General features: G+C 34.9%; 1 protein-coding gene across 1 annotated transcript in view; it reads right to left on the bottom strand.

Annotated features, from left to right (window-relative positions):
• Positions 1-23,561, bottom strand: part of adgrb3 (adhesion G protein-coupled receptor B3) — a 182,374-nt gene that overhangs the window by 5,581 nt on the left and 153,232 nt on the right. Inside the window, exons 20-27 of the mRNA XM_088934242.1 lie at positions 16,225-16,375; positions 13,453-13,522; positions 12,463-12,529; positions 8,552-8,637; positions 8,159-8,257; positions 7,618-7,789; positions 6,430-6,525; positions 4,932-4,971 (exon numbers count right to left, since the gene is read on the bottom strand). Of these exons, the coding sequence (XP_088790368.1) occupies positions 4,932-4,971; positions 6,430-6,525; positions 7,618-7,789; positions 8,159-8,257; positions 8,552-8,637; positions 12,463-12,529; positions 13,453-13,522; positions 16,225-16,375 (781 nt within the window). The remainder of the gene's footprint in view (positions 1-4,931; positions 4,972-6,429; positions 6,526-7,617; positions 7,790-8,158; positions 8,258-8,551; positions 8,638-12,462; positions 12,530-13,452; positions 13,523-16,224; positions 16,376-23,561) is intronic.

Here is a 23,561-nt window from a genome sequence, read left to right as displayed (position 1 = left end):
CTTCAATACATCAAATATACCGAGCATGAGCACATCTGTAATTAAAATGACATGCTTTTAGGGAACATATCAAAGTCATGAGGATCCAAGACCTCTCCAAGTTGAAAGTTTCCCATTTAGCTTCTTCCAGACATTATTTCACTGACCATTCTGTCTGCATCCAGAGTTTTCAAGTCTCCAGAAAAGCATGTGAAATTAAGATTATCCTTTAACTTGGATTACACCTCCCCCTCCTTTCAATGATGGACTAATTTCTTGTTAGAAACTCTCCATTTATGGATTTCAGCTTTTCACACCTCTTCCCCAACTCTCCAGTCATATTGGTACTCTTTCTCACCTGCTGTCTTTTGTCTCCTATGATACCTTCCTCTCTGTCCCTCACACATGAAGAAGGCTCAACAGCAAGTTGAGTTTTTTTCTTTCTAATTTCCATTGTGGAATTAATATTTACTTATTTTCTAGCCAAGGGATGCTGATGTATCTACCTACTCAAACATGCTTCAATCACAGAATACCACAGTAATTTTTTATAAGGCTATACTCAAGGACAGATAGAAGAAGTAACATTTTGTCATAGTAAATGTTTTTACAAAGGAAACTGAAAGGAAACTGAAACAAAAACTGTTGTGATTATAAATCTGATTTGTGTCGACTATGAACTTTAAACAAAAATAAGTTTAAACTGGCCTTGATTAAGTCTACCAGCATATATTATTCATAGAACATTACAGTTGTGCATTAAGATTGACCTGCACTCCAATCCCCTTTTCTCTGTACCTTAAATTCCAGATGGTTGAATTCTCACTGTGGAGGGTGACAAAGAAACACGACAGCTATACAGCAAAGAAGCATCAATATTTGTTCACCTCGACAAAATAAAAACACACCGTACCTAACTCAAAATCTCCATTATTGATTACTTTAATGTTTTACCCAGAATATGTCAGCAGCTTATCATCTGTAAGGCTTCCAGTAAAGTAACATAATTACTGTATAGCTGGATTGGGACTGTGGTTTAAATAACCATCCAAAAAGCAAGACTGTATAGCTAAAGACAGGAATAAGAATTGACTGTGGAAACTCTTACACAAATGTGTACCCATGTTTTTTTCACAAATATTCCATGCATTGTATTCACTTTTAATGTTTTTAATGGTTCCCACAGTTTGCATCAGTCTATATTACAATTTATGCTTTTCCAATGTTGTATCATTGTAAACTGTTTGAAGGAAATATTACATTAGCTGTTTTACCTTGTGCCTAGTAAAGTTCAAAGTCTCACCTGTAATACCATAAGACTTAATGTGCACACTTTTCACACTTTGCCTATTTGCAAAATGCTACTGCTCTGACCATTTAGGAGCTGTTGAGATTTTCAATTAAAGCGTATTTAAAAAATATTAATACATACAAAACAAAGATAGGCTTCTGTGCCTTTAATTCAGGATCTTCTTTTAAAGCCATAAAAACTCCAGCATAATTTCTAACTTGTTCTCCTTGCTCTGTCTCTTCACTGAACTGCAGTTGTAGTTCTACTATATACACAAGCTACTTACTACAGGAAACTAATGCACAATTAACAAACAAATCATTCAAACATAGAGCTTACAACCAAAATGAACTAACTAGAATGGGAACTGAGAATAGATTTCTCCCTAGACAGGCTCCTTATATAGCTACAGTAGTAACTTCTAGGCCAAGAATTAGGTCGTGTGCTGTATGCCACATGCCCTGAACTTCCCAAAGCATATACCTAATGAAGCAGCTACAGAACACTATGGGTTAGAGTACGTTACAGTCAGTTCTACAGAATGGTCATTACACCAGCTAATACAAAGTTCCCGATTACCAAACCTTCTTACAAGAAGGAACTCATGAGTTGTAACACCACAATGCAGACCAAGCTATATTTCTGGAAATTTCGATGATAATTAAAAATGTAATTATTTACAATTTATCAAACCAAATAACAATAAAACTTCAAAAATATATATTTTATTATATAGAAGAAGAGGTAGAGTGTGTACCAAGTTGGGTCAGTTCCTTATTCTAATAAAAAGGGTTTAAAGTAGTTTAAGTACTCAGTGACGAATTTGATATAACTTGGTATTTCAATACAAAGTATTTTGTTGTGATCATAGTACAGTAGATGACAACCCACTGTAGCAGTAGCTTTAAGTGGTCTTCAAAGAGTACATACAGTTCCCTCCCAAAATACTGGACAGCAAAGTCAAAACTGTTATCTTTGTTTTGCAGTCAAGCAATTTGTATTTTTGAGGTTAATAGGAATGATAAGTACAATATAATATACATTTTATTTTTGGGTACTTCCATGCATATAATTGATTATACTAATAAAAACACATGTGTTCAGGTGTTTTCAACTGACCACAAGGATAAGGACACATTGACATTAAGCAGTGTAAAAGTCTGTATTTCAGCTGTCTATCCCTTTGAGGCTATACCTACATGACATATGTGACCCACTGAGCTCACCAAACTCAGAAATATTTCAGATGCTTTGCCAAGTCTTTGACACAGTCACTTTGAGTTCTTGCCTATTCTTGACTTCATTTTTTTCATCAGTATGTAAAATACATGTTCAGTTCAGTTTTAGTCTGGAGATTGACGTGTTCTATATTGTTCCGTCTAAGGCTCCAAGTATGATGCATAATGTGTATTTGAAACATTTTCTTCATAAGCAGCCAAAATGTTTCCATAAATATCCAAATTAATTCAGCTGCTGCCATCATTAGTTACAGTACATCATCAATAAAGATGAGTGAAAACAATTACATTTTATATTCGTACACATTGCACTGTATGTTGTACAATTTCTGCTGCTTATTTATTTTTGAGATTTGGAAGTCATGTAAAAAAACCTCCCAAACATTCAGATAACTACCACTTGAAATGACAAATAAGCCATTGGATGCATTTGACAAATTAATTCAACAGTAGGTGTATCAGTAAGTAGTATAAAGAAGCTTTCTAGTCAGGAACTATGTTTTACCTATTGCTTCTTTTCTTACAAAAACATACAGAAGAGCATTTCATTTTCAAGATCATTAAACCTGGCATAAGTACTCTGGGAAACTATTAAATGTTCTTAAATGCACGACCAGTTCCTGCAGCACATAGGATATTAATGCTGAGCTCCAGCTGGTGTGACAGGGCTGTGAATCAGAATAGTTTTAAGCTTAATGAATATTCCAAAATGATGGCAATTACATATTATTAAAGGAATTCAGTAGTTCAGGGAATATTAAACACAAATCATACCCTTAGTCTTTTAATTGAAATGTTCAGTGATGGAAATACTGTTTCTTATAACATGGGAAAAAACAAGAACCCACATTGAAACATATAAATGTTACTTAAGCAACATTTGTAAATGTTACGGCATGAAACATTTTTTCCAGTTAGTTTGATTAATTCATTCTGTGCCTTTGGTGATCTAATTCAGGGGTCTCTTTTCCTGGCTTAGGAGGGCTGGTGTGCCTGTTGGTTTTCTAGATCTCCTTAAAGCACCAGCAAGGGAATTAAGCCAGTAATGAACTCATTTAGGTCATTAAGAGCTGAGATGGGCTAAAAAGCTGAAGAAACACACAAGCCCTCCTAAACCAGAACTGGAGATTACTTATGTAATGGAATTAATGATTTTCAGTAAAAGCAAGGACTTACTAAAGTTTCTTTTTTCATTTTTTTGTGTGCTTAAATTATTAGTTCTGGATCATGAAGTTCTTAGTTTTCAGTAAGAGCTGAATGTCACAGTATATTTACTGCCTACTAAATAGCACAAACTATACAATAGTTTTTTTGATTGTTTTGTTCAAACCAGATCTGAAAACTGATGCTTGAAAACAATGAAACACAGTATTTCAAATCTTCAAGATAGTTTTGGACTATAACTGTTTTCCACTGTAAATATACAAACTGCTATAATAGTTTTTTGCACCTTATACCTTTTACAACTATAGTAATGAAAAGATATGATATTTTAATTCAAGATTATTCCCCCAACTGCCCAGCTGAATCCTTTGACGCAGCAAGTTAATAAAATAATTATAGAGGATATTCAAGAAGGACAAACAGCATTTTCTCACTTTTAAAGAGCTACACCATATTGATCCTGATCCAAGGTGACATTTGCAGCCATGACTGTAGCTGAACACAGGAAATTGACAATTATATACAAATAAATTGTGTCTGGCAAAATATTTCAAACTAAAAAAAGATGAAAAAGAGGAAGAAATAATAAAAAATATATACAGAGGAGGTATAATGACTGGAACGAAACCTCTTCTACATTCAGTGACTGTTTGACCGAAGAGGTTGCAGGCTTACTGAGAAATCACCATAGCGACAAGAATGAGCCACTTTGCTCTACAGCTGCACACCAATAAGGATAAAGAGAATAATTGTGCAGTTGGATTTTGATAACAATAAACTGCAGGTTTTATTACAGATAAACCATGCTGTTTTATAGTGTATCTAACTGTTCATTTTGTTTACTTGACCAGCTCATTTAGGCTGAGAAATTGGTCTGCATTCTCTGAAAAAAATCTAACATGACAGACATTATGGAAACCTTATTTTGCTTTAGACTGAGACCAGTTCTTCACACACCTACTATGTAAAATTTCTGCTTTTTGGTGTTTAAAGACTTTCTTGTTGTTTTGGTTTTTAAATTTCACACAAATATAAATGTATTCACTCACACTAATAAATGTTTTCATATGAAGCTACACACAGTCGATTCTTAGTATTACCAGCAAATGTTTTGGAGCAGGTTTTTGTAACAATGCAAAGAAATTAAATATTCTATACATTGCTACAAACAAATTAATACAATTTAATGGAATGACTTTAATGGTATTTGAAACCTGCTTTAAAGAGATCGTCATTAATTAAAAACATCTATTCCTTACCTGACCGACAAGCGATATCCACATCTTTTTCAAAGTCTGTCTGTTGGAAGATAAATATAATCATTAGAGGTGTACACTCTCCTGCTTCACTGGGCAGACAGCTGTATTTTAAAAGTTTGGTAAGATACCTTCTTCGAATGTTTTTTTGACAAATTTGCATACTATAGTTGCATTATTTTTCTACTATTACTGTTGGATTACATTTAGCAGTATTTTCTTTTTCACAGAACACAAGATTATGTACAATTCACACAGTCTGACAAATTAATATTGCAATTGCTTAAATCTTTAATTAGTTAATTTTAACAACTAAATATACAATATAAAATTGTGATCACAGAATCTTAACACTAATCTGTGGAGCAAAAGGATATCTAGTAAATTAGCATATTGAACTACTGTGTTACAATGTATCTCCAATTCCATTAATGTGAAACCATAAGAGAAAAATTAGAATATGATTAGCAGATAGTAATGGCCATAAGCCTGTGTAATATCTTGTGATTAAGAGATTGGCATCTCATTTCAAAGGCCATTTAAATAACATTACATTAATAAAAAGTGAGGCAGGATGTATGACAAAAATATGATGAATAAGTTCAATCAAACTGTAGTTTAGACATTAGCATAAATGACTGTGAAAACAGACTAAAACTAGTAAATAGCTGGAAATGACCATTCACACAAAGTGTTACAGTATGTATAAAATATTTTAAAAAATATATAAAACCCTTAGAAAACAATTCTTAATCTGAAGGAATAGTTTCAGTTTGAGCAAAAGCTATGGATACATTAAGGAAAGAGATCAATATTAGATCAAGGTCAAAGGAACAACATTGAAAAAATCGGTAGCTCATTAATTAATGTTATAATGACATGACAGCTGCTTTAAAGCAGTATTGAATTTGAACTTTCTAAAAACATTGTGTTTCTCTTCATTCCCCTACAAACATATTTTTCTCTGAGAGAAGGAAATGTACTTGACTGAGCAGGTGCCGTCAGACCACCCTGTGCTGTCAGCTCTGTCAGCTGTGCAGGGTGGGTAAGGAAGCCTCCAGTGTGAGGCAGCTCTCCCTCCACTCCCACGGACATTGCCAGTGGACAGTTGAAAGCTGCTTGCAGATTCAATCCTGGGATTCCAGGTTCTGCCTTTGGTGTCAAATCTTTCTGACTTGGAGCTAAACTGAACCAGATCTTGACCTTCCTCCCAGTCAAAAAGTGCAAACCTGGTGGCTACTTTAGTCCGGCACAGGCTTCTCCCTTTACCTTAATGGAAACTCACTATTAGATTTTAAATATGACTTTCAGACTGGCAATATTTTGATTAATCTGGAAAAATGTGACAGTATTCTCTGTCATTGTTATTATCTCTATTAAAATATTACTCTCTTTTCTTTGTTTTGATTGGAAAACTGCGAAATCCAGTAAATGTGTTTGCTCTGATTTGAAAATGGTGAAATCCAGTAAGTGAGTAAATAAAATTAAAGAAAAGCCTTACCATGATCTGTGCATGGCCATTTGGAAATGTGCCAGTAGTGTCAACATTGATTGGATCCTGACAGTTCCTGAGTCTGCATCGAAAAGCATCTTGAACCTGAGACAAGATCATTTCTTTTAAGCAGATGGAATGTTGGTGATTCTTCAGTGCACCCGCTTATTTGTAACTAGTTATTTCTAACAATTGGATATCGTAATTTACTGGTAAACAGCAAAAACAAAAAAAACTAAATTGCAACATTAAAGGGGAACTGCACTACTATTTTTAGGGTTAGAAAGAATCAGCATTGATTCTTGCATTTCAAACCAAAATAAAAGCACACAGTAACAAAATCGATTAAATTTCCAGGTATGTGCAGCACCATGCTCTGTGATTCAGAATGAGGCAACAAAACTTCCGGTGACATGTTGCGGCCTTATTACATTGTAAACAAGCAGGCTTCTCTTTTAATCCAATAGAAATATTGCCTTTGATTTCAAAATGGTTTTACCAACAAATACTACCTGTTCACTCTGTAGATCACGGAACATTTCTACAGTGAAATGTCTGCTGCACAACCTTCTTATTCACTCTACATCACAGTACATTACTCAGTACAATGACTAGTGAGCAGGAAGGGCAGCATCTTATCGCAATTTATTTTCACAAAGTTAACAATTTTGTGCTTAATTAAAAATTTGCAAAATATTTCTATAATGTCAATGAATTTAATTTGTTACCGATGATGATTGGTCTAAGATGGTTGTACTGCAGTTCCCCTTTAAATAGCACTGCATTTAAAAGTTAATGGTAGTTTCAGACATTTTTTATTTCAACACTAGATATTGATATGCAATGGACAGTCTTTATAAAGCTAAAAATAAACAGAAGCTGATAATATGTTGCATGGTGATACAGTGTGTGCAAGTTCATAAAAGGAAGAGAGCTGGGGTGGAGAGTTTACAGTACTCCTCAACACTTTTATTTCTAAGACTTTAGTAATTTAGTTGAGTAAAATAATAATAGTAAGTGATAGCTCTGGAAATAAAGTGCTGGTTTCTCCAGAAACAAATGAACTCGGGTAAATGTGTCTAGTTAGAATGGGGAAGCCCCAGCAAAAGAGATTTACAGTGCCTACACATTTGTCTGGCTGGTGAGGTGCATCTGTGAAGGAATAGTATCACTGAAGTTTCTTTTTTTCATCCATACCTCTCTTCTGAGAATACAGTGGACCATCACAATGACAAATCCTTGTAATGAATCAAACACTGCAAAGAGTATCTGGAACAGTATGGATCGTTTATCTGTCATTGCCAAAACTGCTGACATCCAGGTTAGAGCCAGGAGTGGCAGAACTACACATGAACTCCACAGGGAAGCCCTGAGCATACACAGAGAGAAAAGGTGTTTCAGAAGCTGTTTTGTGGTCTGTAGTGCACAGTTAAAGAAATCAAATGCAGAGACATGTACCTTACAATTGCTGCAACAGAAATGTACAATCTCTGTTAACACCTACTATTAAGCTCACGTCTGTAATGTATTGGTATCAATAAAATTTTCAGTATTTACACACCAACAAAAATATTTTGGAAAACACCAGTACCTATACCTACAGTCTGTTACAATATTTAATGCACACGTGAAAACACATGTGAATTTATATAAGCCAGGCATTCTAGTCACAGCTTTTCCCAACCATTTATCTGCCCTGTAGCATTACTGACTAATTCCAGTGCTGATGAACCCTTACATAGCATTGCTGGCAGTAGTAGCAGATAGAGCTGTAGTTGATACAACTCCACATTTGGCACATTTGAGAGCTAATCCGGTGTGGGGCTCACTCATCTGCCTGCGAACAAGACAAAACAACGTGTTGGCAAACTGTCATTTGAAGTTAAGGTCCCACAACAGATTGTAAATATTAGCAGGCAGATTCAATAAGAAGCTGTTAAGTATTCTCATCATGAACTCATTTTGCCTCTAGAAGAAGCAAAGCTATTGATACTATATTTCCCACTCAGAGCTTAAGGCATCTTCCTCTTTTCCATTTAAAAAAGGAAATAGATCAAAAAGTGCACGATAGGTTTAAAAAGAAAATGGCTGTGTAATCCCCTATTTATTCCATTACATGCCATCTACTCACCCTGTTCGGTGTTTCAATTTTTTGTCTAAGATTCCATCTCTGGAAACAAGTTTATTGAACACCAGTATGCCAATGACCATATTTACCTGCAAAACCCAAAAAAGATACAGTACATATCATACTATTATAAAACACTAGTATAAATACTGCAGGGAATGGGGTATATACAGTATAATCTCAAGATATCTACAGTCCCTGTTGAATGAAGTAATTTGGTTAATAAAATCATAAATCATTAATTTTTATTTTATCAAAATAAAAGCTTCTTTATTAACTTCTATTTATTGTAAATGAATTAAGACAGCAACAAATTAATGAACCCTCACAAAATGAAAAGCAGAAAAGAGGCTAAGAGGCATGTGCAACTTTATTTCAGGTAATTCTCTGGCGTTACTGATTTGTGTATCCTTGTGGTTGCTCCTTTTGAAACCTCCCTTCACTATAATGACTGTATCTAATACATTTATCTTGCACTAGCTCACTAAATTTCAAAAGCTTGAAATTTTCTCCTGTTCACAATGATGACAGTTTTTGTGGGATTTCTAATTTGTTATTGATCTTTCCACCTACTGTATTTCTCTTTAAGACACTGCTGTACTGTATGTGCCATAGTGCAGGTGCAGTGATCCTTAAAGATCCCAGGGACTCTCTCTTGCCCAGATATTTAGTACTGAATATCTTCTGTCTCATTTTCTCTGCCAAGGCTGTAGCCTAGAACCCCAGCATCACTGAAAGCACGACTGCTTCTACAGGTAATCAAGCAATCTGCGATTTTATAGTAACACGAGTGAATGTCTGGGGACAGATCCCTTTCTTGAAGTGGACTACTGTATGTGACATTTGAGTTCAGGTCATCTTTTTATGGACAACAATCAGGACACAGATAAAAATATTAACACACAACTGTGAAAGAAAGCCAAAATCAGCTAATATAAAGAATCAATAAACCAGAAATGTTAATGCATAAGCATGTTAAAATGCTCTGGTGCAGTAATGTCAAAGGAACTTTCAGGTTCAACATATCCATGTGGGTAACAAGTCCTTTCTCAGGCAAAACTGGCAGTGAACTTGCTCACCACTAACAATAAGCAAGGTTTGGAATTAACATCTCACAAATCCCAGTCGTCTATAAACTGCTTCTAAGCAGCTATATTATAAACTGCTGTTTCTTAGTTTTTAAAAAACTTTTTTTCATAAAAATCTTATCTTGTATTACAGGTCTAAGAAGTTTTTAAGAAAACTGAATAGAAAAACATTCTTATTTTAAAACTGCAATCTAAAAATAACACAGTTCATTCTGTTTCGAAATGCAATTTTATATTCATAAAGGCAATTGTTTGATAGCACTAAGGAAAAAAGAGGCATCAACAACTCCAAACATTAGCTTTGATGCCTATTCTCTACTACAAGGTCAAATGCAATTGCATTACATGGCTAAGGACCAGATCTAAACTAGATGTTGTTTATATCAATTTTGAAAATATTGCTGACCTAGTAATAGGTAAAAAGTTGTAAATAACAGGAAAAATAACCGTAAACCGTAATATTCACATGTGTTACATCACCTACTGAAGAAAATGCTCAAAGTTAACCAAAGTAGCTACTGAAAATCAACCACTATATTACTTACTCAGATACCACTGTTGTAACAAACAAATACGTTCTGGGACCCAGAGATGAAGTTGAACAACTGAGTTTATTGAATGCACGGAACAATGTGATCAAAGAATTGTTTAAAGATTTAGGTACAAAGCTCCAGTTTATATATCAAACTTCAGCCATTTCTGAAGTAAATTGTTACTATGGTAATGGGGGGAGGTCACCTGTGTTTGGACATTCCCAAGACCTTGAACACTTTGAATGGCCGGGTCTTATCTTTCCTTAGTTAGGGAGTCTCTATCCAAGTCTGGCACTTGGAATCTCTTATCAGTTACAGTAACTCCCATACTCTGACATAAATCTAAAGTGCTTAAGCATGGAATGTCTTTGTGCAGAAAGAAATCAGTTAACCCTTTTTTCACATCTTATATCTTTCTTCAACACCCACAATGAAGTCATCTTCCAGTGTAGAAGTATTACACTAGAGCTTTGAGCAACCAACCTGAACATCTCACCTGCATGTTTATTGTGCTGTTTATGCAGTCTAGGTCACTACTTCATGCTTCCCTCCAGGAATATAAAGTGTATATATCATTCCTTGTAGTTTCAAGTCAAAACAGTAACACCTTATTGAATTATTGTATCTTTCCAGATTCAAATATTTAATTTCCTCATAGGCATTGACAAAGTCAACCAATGGACTATTTTTTTCAGATTCTATTGTTACAAATGTACCACAGGACACAACACGAAATTAATGAGAAGCGAATTAAGAGGGGTACTTTTCTACACAAACAGCTGTTAGTGTCTGGAACAAACTACAGTACGTAGTCAACTGTCAAAGCTGACATCTGGGTTTTTGAAGATATATTTCAATCCTTGGATCAATTAGGTACCGGCAACCAAGAGAGCCAGATGGACCAAAAGCCCTCCTCTTGTTCTGAACTTTTTTGAGAAATGATCAGGACTAATCATTTGGAAATTTCAGATGATCACCAAATGCTAGTTCATATTTAACAAACACTTCAGAAGCAGCTAATGAAATTCAAAAATAAGTAGACAAACATATCATATGTAGCCTGGACAAACATCTGAAAAACAACATTTAATGTACACAAGTAAATAGTATTTTAATTTATGTTTATGTAGCAAAAACATAAACATAAACTAGAAAATGCTGATCTCGAAGAGGCTAATTATGAAAAAGACTTAAGTGTCACATCATTTACAGTACATCATCAAAACAGTTTTGGGAAGCAATAAAAAGAAATTGAAATGTTTACTTGTATATTTCACCTCTTACAGTACCCCATTCTTTTCTTATCCCTTATCTTATCTTGTCACATGAGCACTGAAAATCCAAGTCGCCAAGCAATTTTACTGGAATTCAGAAATGACTAGATAATTCTTTGTGAAGAATCAAGCCTGCCTTCTCAGGGATGGAACACTGGGCCACAAGGCAGGATGAATTGAGAAATACAGTCAATACAGGACACAACAGAGGAAGAAAAAGATAGGAGAAGAATCAGTGAGAGGGCTCCCGACTTGGAAGATCAGATAATATACAACTTCCAGGTAATTTAAACACTGAAGAATTTTAAAGTAAAAGACTGTTGCCTTATGGCTGAGGAAAGTCATATTTCATATTTGTGGTATCTAAATTGTTTTGCTGCTTTAGTGATGCACTGTTTGGAATGGAGAAAGAGGTTTCATTCATTTGGCATCAGTTTTGGGGAGTAATTTAGTCCTGAGTGGATTGTATTTGATAAGATACACATTCCCTTTTTATCCCTATATATATTTAGGGAAATGTACATTTAGTATATTTATATATAATATTATATTTACTGTATATAAATTCTTTCCGTATTTATGCTTTGGTTAAAGGGTGAGATCTGTTTTTCTGTTTCATTCCAAGGCAAGGCTCTGAAACTTATGTGTTTTGATGTTTGATGTTGAAATAAATATAGTCTTATGAAGTTTGTTGGCTGGTTTATTACCAAACTGCCAGAGAACAAGAAGCTATATAATTTTACATAAATTGCATCAAAAATGTCTAAAATGTTAACTGATTTGATATGACTGTCCCATCTGGATGAGCAGTTATTTCATTATACAGTATGTTATTATAATATGTAGTCAATGTTGAAAAATAAAAATGTACTCAAGTGTATGAAATATACAATAAAACACAAACTATATGAAGACAAAGCAAGAACAAGTAGTCAAAAGGTACGTTTGTGTCCGTGACTGAAAAAATACATCAAACTATATTAAACAAAACTTTCTGACAAGACTGAATATATAATTACCAGAACAACTGCAGCAGCAGGTCCCACAAACGCATATAAAAGACCTCCTTCAAGAGACAACCAGCAGCTGGAAAGAACACAAGACATCAACAACCTTCTCATAAAAATTAACACCAAGAATTAAATTAATGGTGCAGGGACCAAGTATATTATACAGTTTTACTATAATCTACTATCTGGGGGACAGTGCCATATGGTCTAGTTCTACATGAAAAGGTTTACAAGAGACCACATTGCTGACAAAACCTATTTAATACATTCCTATTTAACAAGGGCACAAATAACAAGAGATTAGGGACTGTAAAACACACAGAAAAGTTGCTTTAATAGAACTTGAATAGAGATACCTTCCTGACTTTCTACAAGACTATAAAATCTTGTATTTTTCTACCACCAGCTCTTCAGTTTTATTTAAAGAGCTGGCTGTCAGCTGCAATGACTAGCAATAAAAGATGAGGGAAGTCAATGAGTGCAGAGGCAGAGCGTTTCAGTAAATGACTCTACTCCTTTAAATTCTTTCTGGCTCCAACTAAAAAAATGGGTGCATGCCTCATTTTTCAATGTTCTATCAGAACCTGTTCTTCTTGCAGGGTTTTAAATATCTTCAACTATTAGTCATTTAACACTAATGAATTTAAAAATAAATTATAAACCAATAACTCCATGGGTCTAAAAGAAGCCTTTTGACAGTTCAAGAATTATTCTCTCATGAGACACAAAGGAGATGCAAGTATCTTCTTGTATCAAATATTAGTTAATCCATTAGAATAGTAAGTTTCCAGAATCAATGGGTGTTATATACATTTTCAAGGTGTATCAGACAAAGTGACAAAAGTAGAGTTCTGATTACATGTACAGTATAAATTAGTGAATAGCCTTGTTTTAGACAACTGCAAATCAAAATCAAAAGCAATGCTTTAGCAATATATTATGCTGAGCCTTAAAGCTTATACAGTATACAGTATATTTATATATATAAAGTGAACTTACTACTGAGGAGTGCCATAGCCTTTTGCTTTTGTAAATCCCATTGAAATGGCAACGACTAATGCTGGTAATCCTGAAAAATAATTATTTTGTTGTTCAGACAGGAAGCTTTTATCTCAGACATCAGTAGCTCTTTAAATCCATACTGTAGACACAAATGGTCAAAAATCCTGGCATAAAGTTTAAATTTTAACCAGGCCTCCAGATTTCAGGTCATTACACAAAGTAGCAAACATATTCACTATGACAAGGGAAATGCAGTACTGTGCACCTACACAGTACAGCATAAAGAGTACAACAGCTATTCACGTCCACTGGAAAGGCAAGATAATGGCAACACCGAAGGAAAAACGACTGGTGCGAGTGTGTGCGTGTCTGTGTAGCCTGCCCTGCCATGGATGGTGTCCCTTCCTGGGTGTACCCTGCCTGGCACCCGTTGCTTGCCAGGACTGGCTCCCCCACGACCCTATATTGGACACAGGGGTTAGAAAATGGATGGATGGATAATGCCTATTAAAAATGCCCTTTTGTGAAGCTTTCTTTACTCTCTAATGGCAATTTGTGCATGGTGTGTTAAGTATTATATTTAATATAAATCCAAGTGGATAGAATTGCACTTTTACTGTATATATTTTTCTCTGAGCAGAATACATTTTAACTGCATTCCAGTTTATCTGTTCCCAGCAACCACATGGTCTAAGCCCCATTGTTAACTTCACTTCAGTAGAAATTAGCAGATGAACATAAGCTACTATTCTACAATGATCTACTGCCTGTCTCTCTTTGTCTGCCTAAGTGTGTATTTTTCTGTGTGCCTCAGAGGGCTACAAGCACAAATAAGACCTTTATGTTGCTAGGCAACAAGAAAAGTGATTCAGATCTCCAAGTGATCATTTAAATTTGCACAAAAGTTCTACAGTGTTTTTAACAGATGCATCTTTATGCATTGTGGTAAGGAATAGGAAAGAAAGGGTAGACAAAGTGCTATGAATTTGTGTTGCAATCCCTTGACCCTTGAGTGTGTCTCTATTGTTGCACAATCCATTAAATTAAATATGGCTCCTATCATGATGTTCAGAAGATGGATGCAATAGGTGTGGTGTTTCAAAATATAATTTTCTTTGAAACACCAATTTTCTTTGAAACACACGTGACCCAGAAGATAATTTTAATGTACTGAAAAAAGAACAGTAGTTTCATCCTGACTGTTTTTCCTAGTGAGTATGGAAAGTGAAAAGGATCAATAAAAACTTCAAAGGAGTGGTGCTATGGTATGTTTTTTACTCTTTGTGGAATAGCATAAAAGCTAAAATAATAAGCACAGCCATCACACAACAACACTAACAGAAGCACACAGAACCAAACATATAAGACTGAAAATAAATTACAAATGAATGCAGGTCTGCCTTTTTCTTGATGGACTGATTGAAGTGAACAACAAACGTTCTCTTGTTTTTTGATATTATAAGTTTGCAGAAAAGACTGCCTTTTGGATTTCATAACATTTCTACTTCAAATCAGAATATTTTCTCTGATACTTTCTCAGTGGCTGAAAATGTTAAAATGCTCAGTCCATTCCCCTCAAAGCTAGGCACTCAAAGACTGGTCAGTAATGTTTTTCACTAGTCACATCATACTAATTTCATGTGTCCCTATACTTTTTAAAATATGTTTCATGAAGTTGCAAACTTTAAGCATAATTCCCTGGCACAAGAGGCACAAGGAGTTTTACACTTGAGTAATGTAAATCCTGTGTCAAAGGTTTTTGCTTATATTGAATTAGTACACAAATGCTAATGAAGCTAAAAAATAATAGATAAAGATACACATAATGGATGCAGAAAACAACAAAATATATTTAAAAAATATGGAAGTTCTAAATGGGCTGTGTGTGGAGAGAGAAAATCTGGACCAAATTCTTCACAGGAGCCACATAATTTGCAGGTGTCCTGTAAGTGCTTTCTGCTGATGCACGACACACAATGGTTTCACGTGTGTGGCAATTAAAGCATGATGTGCTGTTTAATTTGGAATCTTTCCTAAGAACCACAATCCAACAGATATTCCACTACATCAGTTCTGAGAATGTGTGTGACGCAGAAGCACAATGCTGGAAGCATGCTGAGGATGTGCAATGTCTTTATCTAGCTTTCATTATACAAAAAAGCATAACTGATATTTCTCAATTCTTAGATGATATCCATGATGCTCAAATATATCATTATCATTACTGTATAGATTTCTAGATGTGTCATCAGGACTGTCCAATCTAGAAGCGTAGAGTTTTTTAAAAGTTTCAACTGGGTTGTAAGAATAAGTATTGGAGTCCTCATGGAGAACAATACAGCTTAAATGAGGAACTGTCTGCTGATCCTTCTTTTCATTGCTTCTGGCAATTTCTTTTCAGTTTGTGATTTTAGTTTTTATGCAGTGTCAGTGATATTCGCTTTTAAGTATTTTTCTTTCATTTACTGTAAGTTAATGCTGCTTTTGAAGTGAATGATGTGATTCCTCCATACCTGTGTTACACAACAGACTATTATTCTTCTCAATGGAACAAATCTTGAGTGTAAGAGAAAAGGAGGAAACTATCATGAGAATAATGTGAAGTGTCATATTTGATTTTCTTAGTTTTCTTTACATTAAAGGTTAAGTAAGACTATTGTAGGAGTAACAGCTCTAGGGGAAATGCAAATTTTCATTAGCTCTGACTACAAATAAACTCCCTGTTCTAAGAAAGCAAGGAGCCATGTTGAAGAGGCTCCAGGCACTTACCCCATCCCAGGCACAGGAATCTCTTCCGGATAAGTCGTGTCCGCACCTTTCCAGTCACAGCCATGTAAGACTGCCAAGCTTCTGTCAAAACCCAGCAGAAAGAAGCCAGGAAGAAAAAGTGCAAGAATGCTGTGGTCATGGTGCAGACACCCTGTCGATAAAGCAGAGAAAAGGAGACATATTGCTTGCATCATGATAGAAGATTCTGTTTACAGGACCCATGACATGACAGGAAACACAGAGTACAATAATATCACTGGAACATAACAGGAACCACATGAACTTGATCATCATAACACTGATTGATTGCATTCCAAGCAAATGTAGTTCATCAATTAAAACATAGCCATCTACTGTAGGTACTGTATGTTCCTTCTCTTGCAGTTCATTCCTTCTATACAGCCATTTTATACAGAAAGCAGACATTTTGTGAGTGAAGCTCAGAAGTGTTTTTTTCTCAAATGAAACAGCGTTTTATATAATAGCATTTTTCATCTCCCTATTCCAGGGCCTACACAGTTCAGGCATGCTGCTAAATAAAAGCATTTTACATGACATAATTGGAGTACATAATGGAATAATAACATGCTTCCTGGGTAGAAATATGAATTCCAAATTTACATTAATGTCCTTAGACAACACCTTGAGAAAAATAAAAAACAAAAAGAGGATTTGCACCCGTTTTTTTCAATAATTTGCTTTTATAAACATCTTGCCCTTAATCTAAAGGTGATCTGTAAATCTTAGAGGGACAGATTTTTAAACCGATATATGCACGTTTCCTGAGAGAAATACAATTGAGAGCATGGCCTGCCTCTCCTTGAAGACCACACCACGTTGTGTGCTCAGGAGATTGCTAGGGCTTATATTTGCTCACTGGTCAGTGGATGCATTTTAATGAGTTGTGTGTTACAAGGGGAAGGTTATTCAAGCATGATTTCATTAAGATTAGACCACAGAATACAACCATATCAAGGCAGAGCAATTCAAAAAGGATTCTGATGGTGGAAGGAAATAATTTCAAGCCTGACAATTGCAGACAGCTAAATAAACTAACTGACTAAAATACAGAAGAGTTTAGCCTTGAATGGATTTAATAATGAAGAGTGATGATTGTAAATAGCTTGTCTGTTCTAAACTGCAGTTAATAGATGATGAACAGCTTAAAATCCACCAGTCAAGTCATTTCCTACATGACATTATTGAAATTTAAGCTGACATGATCCAAGCAAAGAAGCACAAAGAAAGAATACTGAGCTATCAGGTCCTCCTAAAGCATCTTTGACCCTGTATAACAGTGTACTAAAAGCTTAAGCATAACTTATCCAATTAAAAATGACACTCCCTTTGAACTAGATGTAACAGTACATACAGTATTTCACTTTTTGTTAATCCTGTTAAATTAACTAGTTTCTTACCATCTTTGCTGTTTAAATGTTTAAATATATATAATATATATATACTCTAGACTGATTTCTGATCAAGTAATCAAGTATTTGAAATGTTTCAACATGATTCTCCACTGCTTCACCTCAGGTCATAAAGAGTATTGGACAGAGTCCACCTGCCTGCCCCTCTTGTGGTTCTCTCTCCCTGTCTGCTCTCTCTTGCTGTCTGTGGATTTCATCTGTAGTGCTTAATGAGGAGGAAGATATTTAAGTGACTCCCATTATCTGCTAAACAATAATGAACGTTCCTGAGACAACGACTCTTTTGTGAAGATCTATAACTCACAAACACAAACCTCTGCACCACCGATTAGGTAATGGCTAAGATAGCAAACTAAGAAGGCACTGGAGCATGCAGTATGTACTATTTTTTTCATACATCTAAAATAGAAGCACAGTTTGCACTGCAAACTTTGTTAATATAAGTTTATTTTTGGCATTCAGTTTTTGGCATTTTTCATTACATTTAAGTTTTCTTTAAACTATTTACAAATTATTGATGCGTTTTCTGCTTTTTTGCTGTAAGAATGAGAATATAGGTGAAAATAAAAGCTTAACTGTATGTTTCCTACAATGTCGAGGATTCGGAAATGCTTAACTCCATGAGCTGCGGGAATTGGTAATACTGTACACACCATGTCTTACTAAAACCATCAGAGTAACAACACAGAGAGCACAGAGAAGAGGTTATCCAACTTTCCTGAGAAGTAGAATTCAGCAGTCTGTCATGAGCACCAAACTTAACATAACATCCCCTAACAAATGAGTCATCAGGGCCCTTCAGCACCCTGAGTCAACAGCAGTGTGTTTTCTCCCTGGAGGTGGTGAACATTAGCCAAAGAGCAGACCAGCTCCTAGAAAAGGCAGGTGAAGCAAACTTTCCATATGAAACATTCAAAGATCTTGGAAACAAAGGAATGAGAAACATTTAGTTGATGAAAGAGAAATGGCTATGTATTCGTTTTTTAAGTTTTTACCAAGGAAGAAAAAAATAAAATGTCTCGTGCTGAGAAAAAGTTTAAATTAAATAATATGAATATAACAGGCAGAAGAGCTACAATTACAGTACTAAAAGCAATTAAGATAAACAAATCTCCAGACTTTAGTTGTATCCCACCTTCTTTCAAAACTGAGCTATGAATCAGGTCTTCTTAAAGCATCTTTGAAACAAGACCAAGAACCAAGTAATTATAGATCAATAAGTTGTACTTTACTAGGAGTTTAGCAGAGCAAAACAAAATCACAGGCCAATATTAAAGTAGAGCAAAATACGTTAAATTTGACTTTGATTTTAGTTTCCCAGGTTCACAGCAGTACACCTGCAGTCATTAGGCTGACCACAGCTTTCATATCCTGAGTATACACTTCCATTATATTATAGTTACAATGATTTACAAAAATGTAAAGTTTACAATGATTCATCAAAATGCTGGAATTCTGTTACATAGCAGCAAACCAGTTAAGTCCTGGCGACAGGACAGGATAAAGCATCAGGGAGTGACAACATTCAGAGGCACAGTCTTTAATATTCTTTACATACTGTATTCTAGATGCAGTATATACACACTGTAATGAGGCTGCAGGTAGGAATGTTGTTGGGTATCAGGTAGCAGCAACTCAACAAAAGAACACTGCAAGACAAATTAGTTCTGTTAGTGCATTGATCTGGATGGTAAAGACTGCAAAGGAATCATGATGATGCATGTGAACTTGCCAGTTGTGTAAATGCAGAGAGGTCTCCAAGCACATGCAGACAATGATGAAGTTGTGCTATTACTGAGATACTAGGCATTTCATTGAGTTTATCTTCCACTATACTAAAAACACATATTCTGTACAAAAAACAAGCACTTTAGCATAGCCACAACCATATAAACATAGCTCTATATTAATCAATTCATTCATTTATTACTATATCTAAAGTAATATTGTTTATATTGTTATATCCTATTTCCCACTATTATCTTACCACATAGCCCTGGAATTTGCATTTACCCTACTGTATATAGTTTTGGAATTCAGTTCTCCAATTTCAGCACTTAAACCCACAGACTTCCTCCAGGAACGATTTAGACAAGAGTGATGTCACAGGAACAACAGTACTGTGTGTGAGAGATATACAAATGTACATTACATGCTCTTTGGGGAAAGTCATATTGGCATTGAGCCCCACTGACATCTTGCTCCAAATCAGGGCTAGTTTTAAATATACGCCAGTGGAGGAGGGGTGGAACTGAAATAACTCTCCTATGAAATTCTCCCAGCATTGTGCCTTTTGTAAAAGCAGATTGCTGGAAGATGCTGTTATTGAGCCCACTGTCTCAGTTTCCATGGCAACCCAGGAACTGAGGTAAAAACTGCATCAACATATTACAGAACTGACGTCAGTAGAAGAAAAAATAAAACCTTTTTTAAAATTAAATGTTATATTTCTGATAAGGCAGTTCTTTTAAAAGCATTAATTAAATACAAAAACTGGTATGACAGATGAGTTTGATTCACTCTTGTAAACAGTTACATAATGGGATTAAACATGAAAGCCACAACAACAACAGAAAGGTTTTGGCTTTAGTCAAACCAAATGGACCTTTTACTCAGGAAACGGTACCAAATAGCAGCAGTTCTGCTAGACAGAAGCAATGACTCCAGAATGCTTTAACAAACACAAAGCCTGTAAGTCTTTCACATTCACCCGCTTAAATCTGTGCTGCTGTGCTCATCATGCTGTCATTCCTAAATCAGGCTTTGAAATGCTAACAACCCATGTCGCCATATGAACAAACATTTTATTGTAAAGGACACAGTATTTTTCCATCTCCTACATTAGCAATCACTAGAAGACTAGAATAAATTAAATCTTTAAAAGCACAACATGCCCCTTAACAGAGCTTTTATAAGGTAAATCGGTAGTAAATGAATTAAAGATTTTTATGTTGTAACGACACATTAATCATGGAAACTGTCAATGATATAAAAAAAATAAAAATGTACATATGCTTAAAGAGCTTTTCTACTTGTTCGTCTTTTACATTTTAAAATGTAGCTATGCATTATGACCTTGCAGGCTTTTCTGGCTTGTGTGGGATGGCATGATTCTCTGTAGCAATTCGAATCCAGAAGACAAAAGCACACATTTTGACACCAGTTTTTTTTGTTTTGTTTGCAAAAACTGCTTAACACTCTTGAATCTTGACTCTTTAATTGTTGTACTTTGGAACATAACATAAAAGCATTACATACAAAAATATAATTTCAATCTATTTCAATCAGCAAAAAGCAGAAGAGAAAACAACATATTAATTTGGTAATTTTATAGTATTATCCAATACAATTTCATAGCATTAAACAATGTTCCTAAGAGATGTGTGCTTATTTTTTGTCAAATACATTTTATGATAATCTTAATATGAAAAACATTTATCTCTATTATTATATTTTATATTTTACACAGTATTGGCTTATAAAAACAGTAGCAATGTTGGCTTTTAGGATTATCAGTCATTAATTTAATTAGCTAGACTACTGCAAAACTGCTTAGAGATTACACAATGTATTACCATGGCAATGCTGAATTATAAAGCCTGAAGAGTCATAATATATACATAAAATAAAATGATTGATATCTAAAACACAAAAGGAGGAAAATAAATTAACAAAAATTAAGCTTTGAATCTAGTCAAACCCCAGATAGCCACTCACTAGTCATAAAGTAAATGTTGCTTTGTACTGCTTTGAAGGGGATTAAGACTATTTTCATAAACTGCTGCCAGCTCTGAAAACATTCTCTTGATAAACTGGATATGCAGAAAACATTTTGCTTCCTCACTGAAGAAAAGACAAGTAATGCTGGGAGACTGCAGAGCTTCGTGGGGTTTGGTTGTTTGTTGATGAGGTGTAAGATGGTCTAAAAGGTCAAAGAATGTCTCTACAGCAGCTCTGTCTCTATTCAATCAATTGCACTACCCCAAACATCTTCCAAGGGATATCCAAGATACAGTACAAACTATAGGGGCATAACAATATTTCATTACAGGAACAAGGCAGACAGCTTCATATGACCTAATTGATTCTGTCATGGCATCAGATCATTTGTGTTTTAGCCTCTACAACATGGCTTGAATGTTTATTGTGCATTCTGCCAGTTCTCTGGAGATAAAATGTGTTTTTCTAACACAGCTATTGGAAATGATTCTAAATCATTTTGGACAACAACTCAATTTCTTTCCTTTAAAATAATTTCGAAATGCAACAAAAACAAATGTCTTTTGCTATCATTCACTAAGTCTAAAGAAACTAATTTCTTTCAAAGTGCACTAATGAGACATGCCCTTGAGACCTGGAGTGACTCTGGTTCCAGTTATTTGGAATCCTCCATCTCAGTGGTTCATTGTCCTTCTCCTGGGTGACTCTGCTGGTTTTTGTTCCAACTGGGTCCTTAATCACCAGTGCTAATTGGCGCCAGTAAGCAATCTGCTTGTTGGTTCAAACTTACTGCACTCAGTCTTGGGTTTCACAAATACTCGAGTTACACTTCATTATTTACAACAATGTCAGCACACAGAACTTAATGCAGTCTATCCTCAACTAATTAATTCATTAAGAATTTGCTCCCTTATTTCTGTCGCAACAGGTGATTAATTGATGATGAACAGACACAGGTGGGAAGGACACTGAGGCAAATCCAACAGTAAGTGTTTTTCTGTTTGTTGAAGTCAAGTTAGTTAGATTTCAGCCAGCACACCTGAATAGTAAAAATCCTGAAATCCATTAATTAGCACAGGGTCTACTAAAAAATCTCAGCTTTTTCAGAGCTGAATGCAAATTTAAAAAAGCTTTAAATAGAAAATTGAAATAAATTAGCACTAGTGACTATGGGTCCGGTTGAAACAAAAACCACAGCCTCAGGAGTTCTCCAGTACCAGGACTGAGAGCTACTGCTCTATGGAATTCATGGATTCATTATTATTATGTGTTTTATGTGATATGGAGATCAAGACTGTACACATCATTCTTAATAAGGGTGTTAAACAGTATCAATATAACATACCCAGCTGTGTGTTCAAAGCTATTTTCTTTGTATCCGATTGTTATTTTGTGCTTGTCCATTGTCTGGACAATGACACTGTTTAAACAGTGTCCTTTTTAATTTTTTATCAGGCATCACGGATGCCAGCTCAAGCTCCCCCAATTAGTTTATTATATTACTGCTAAAGCAGAGGAAAAGTATTATTATTTTGTATGTGACTGGAAGATTACCATTGCACTGCACATTTACAATGCAACATTAACAATGTATTTTCCCAGATTCTGTAGTCAACTTTGATGATTATTATTTGTTGATCTATTGTTTAAGAGGTAAGAGCTTAATAGAGTTTTCTGAAAAGGTGAAATCTGCATTTATTGAGAATATATTTAATTCATGTCAGTGCTCCATATTCAGAAGACTCTATTTCACTGACATCGATGTAAGTAACGTTATTTTGATGAGCCCAACATTAAAGACACACATTCTCCTTAACAACAGCGTAAAGTTTTGAAGCTGATTTTTGTTTTGCAACCATTAAATGTAACAAATTCAATTTGTTAGATTTTAATTTTTAAATATAATCATGTACAATAATGGTATTGTAGATTTATTCTCTTGGTTAAATCAAGGGTTGGGGGCAGAAGAATGTTATGTTATGCATTTTTTGAAGAGGAACCCCAAAAGTTTGAAAAGCTGGCACAACTGTCAACTGTCAGGCACTGTTTTTTTCTATACAGTATATGACAAAATTAGGTTTTATTTATAATAAATATCATTTAACACATTCTGCCCATTTGTAAATCTATTCTAAATAATGTTAATATAATATTACATACAGTACATCAAGACTATTTACTGGAGAA

The sequence above is a fragment of the Atractosteus spatula genome, chromosome 15 (assembly GCF_055471065.1).
Source record: "Atractosteus spatula isolate fAtrSpa1 chromosome 15, fAtrSpa1.hap1, whole genome shotgun sequence".
NCBI classification, from domain to species: Eukaryota; Metazoa; Chordata; class Actinopteri; order Semionotiformes; family Lepisosteidae; genus Atractosteus; species Atractosteus spatula.
Note: the sequence above shows the minus strand (reverse complement) of the source record. Positions and strands in the feature narration are given on the sequence as shown.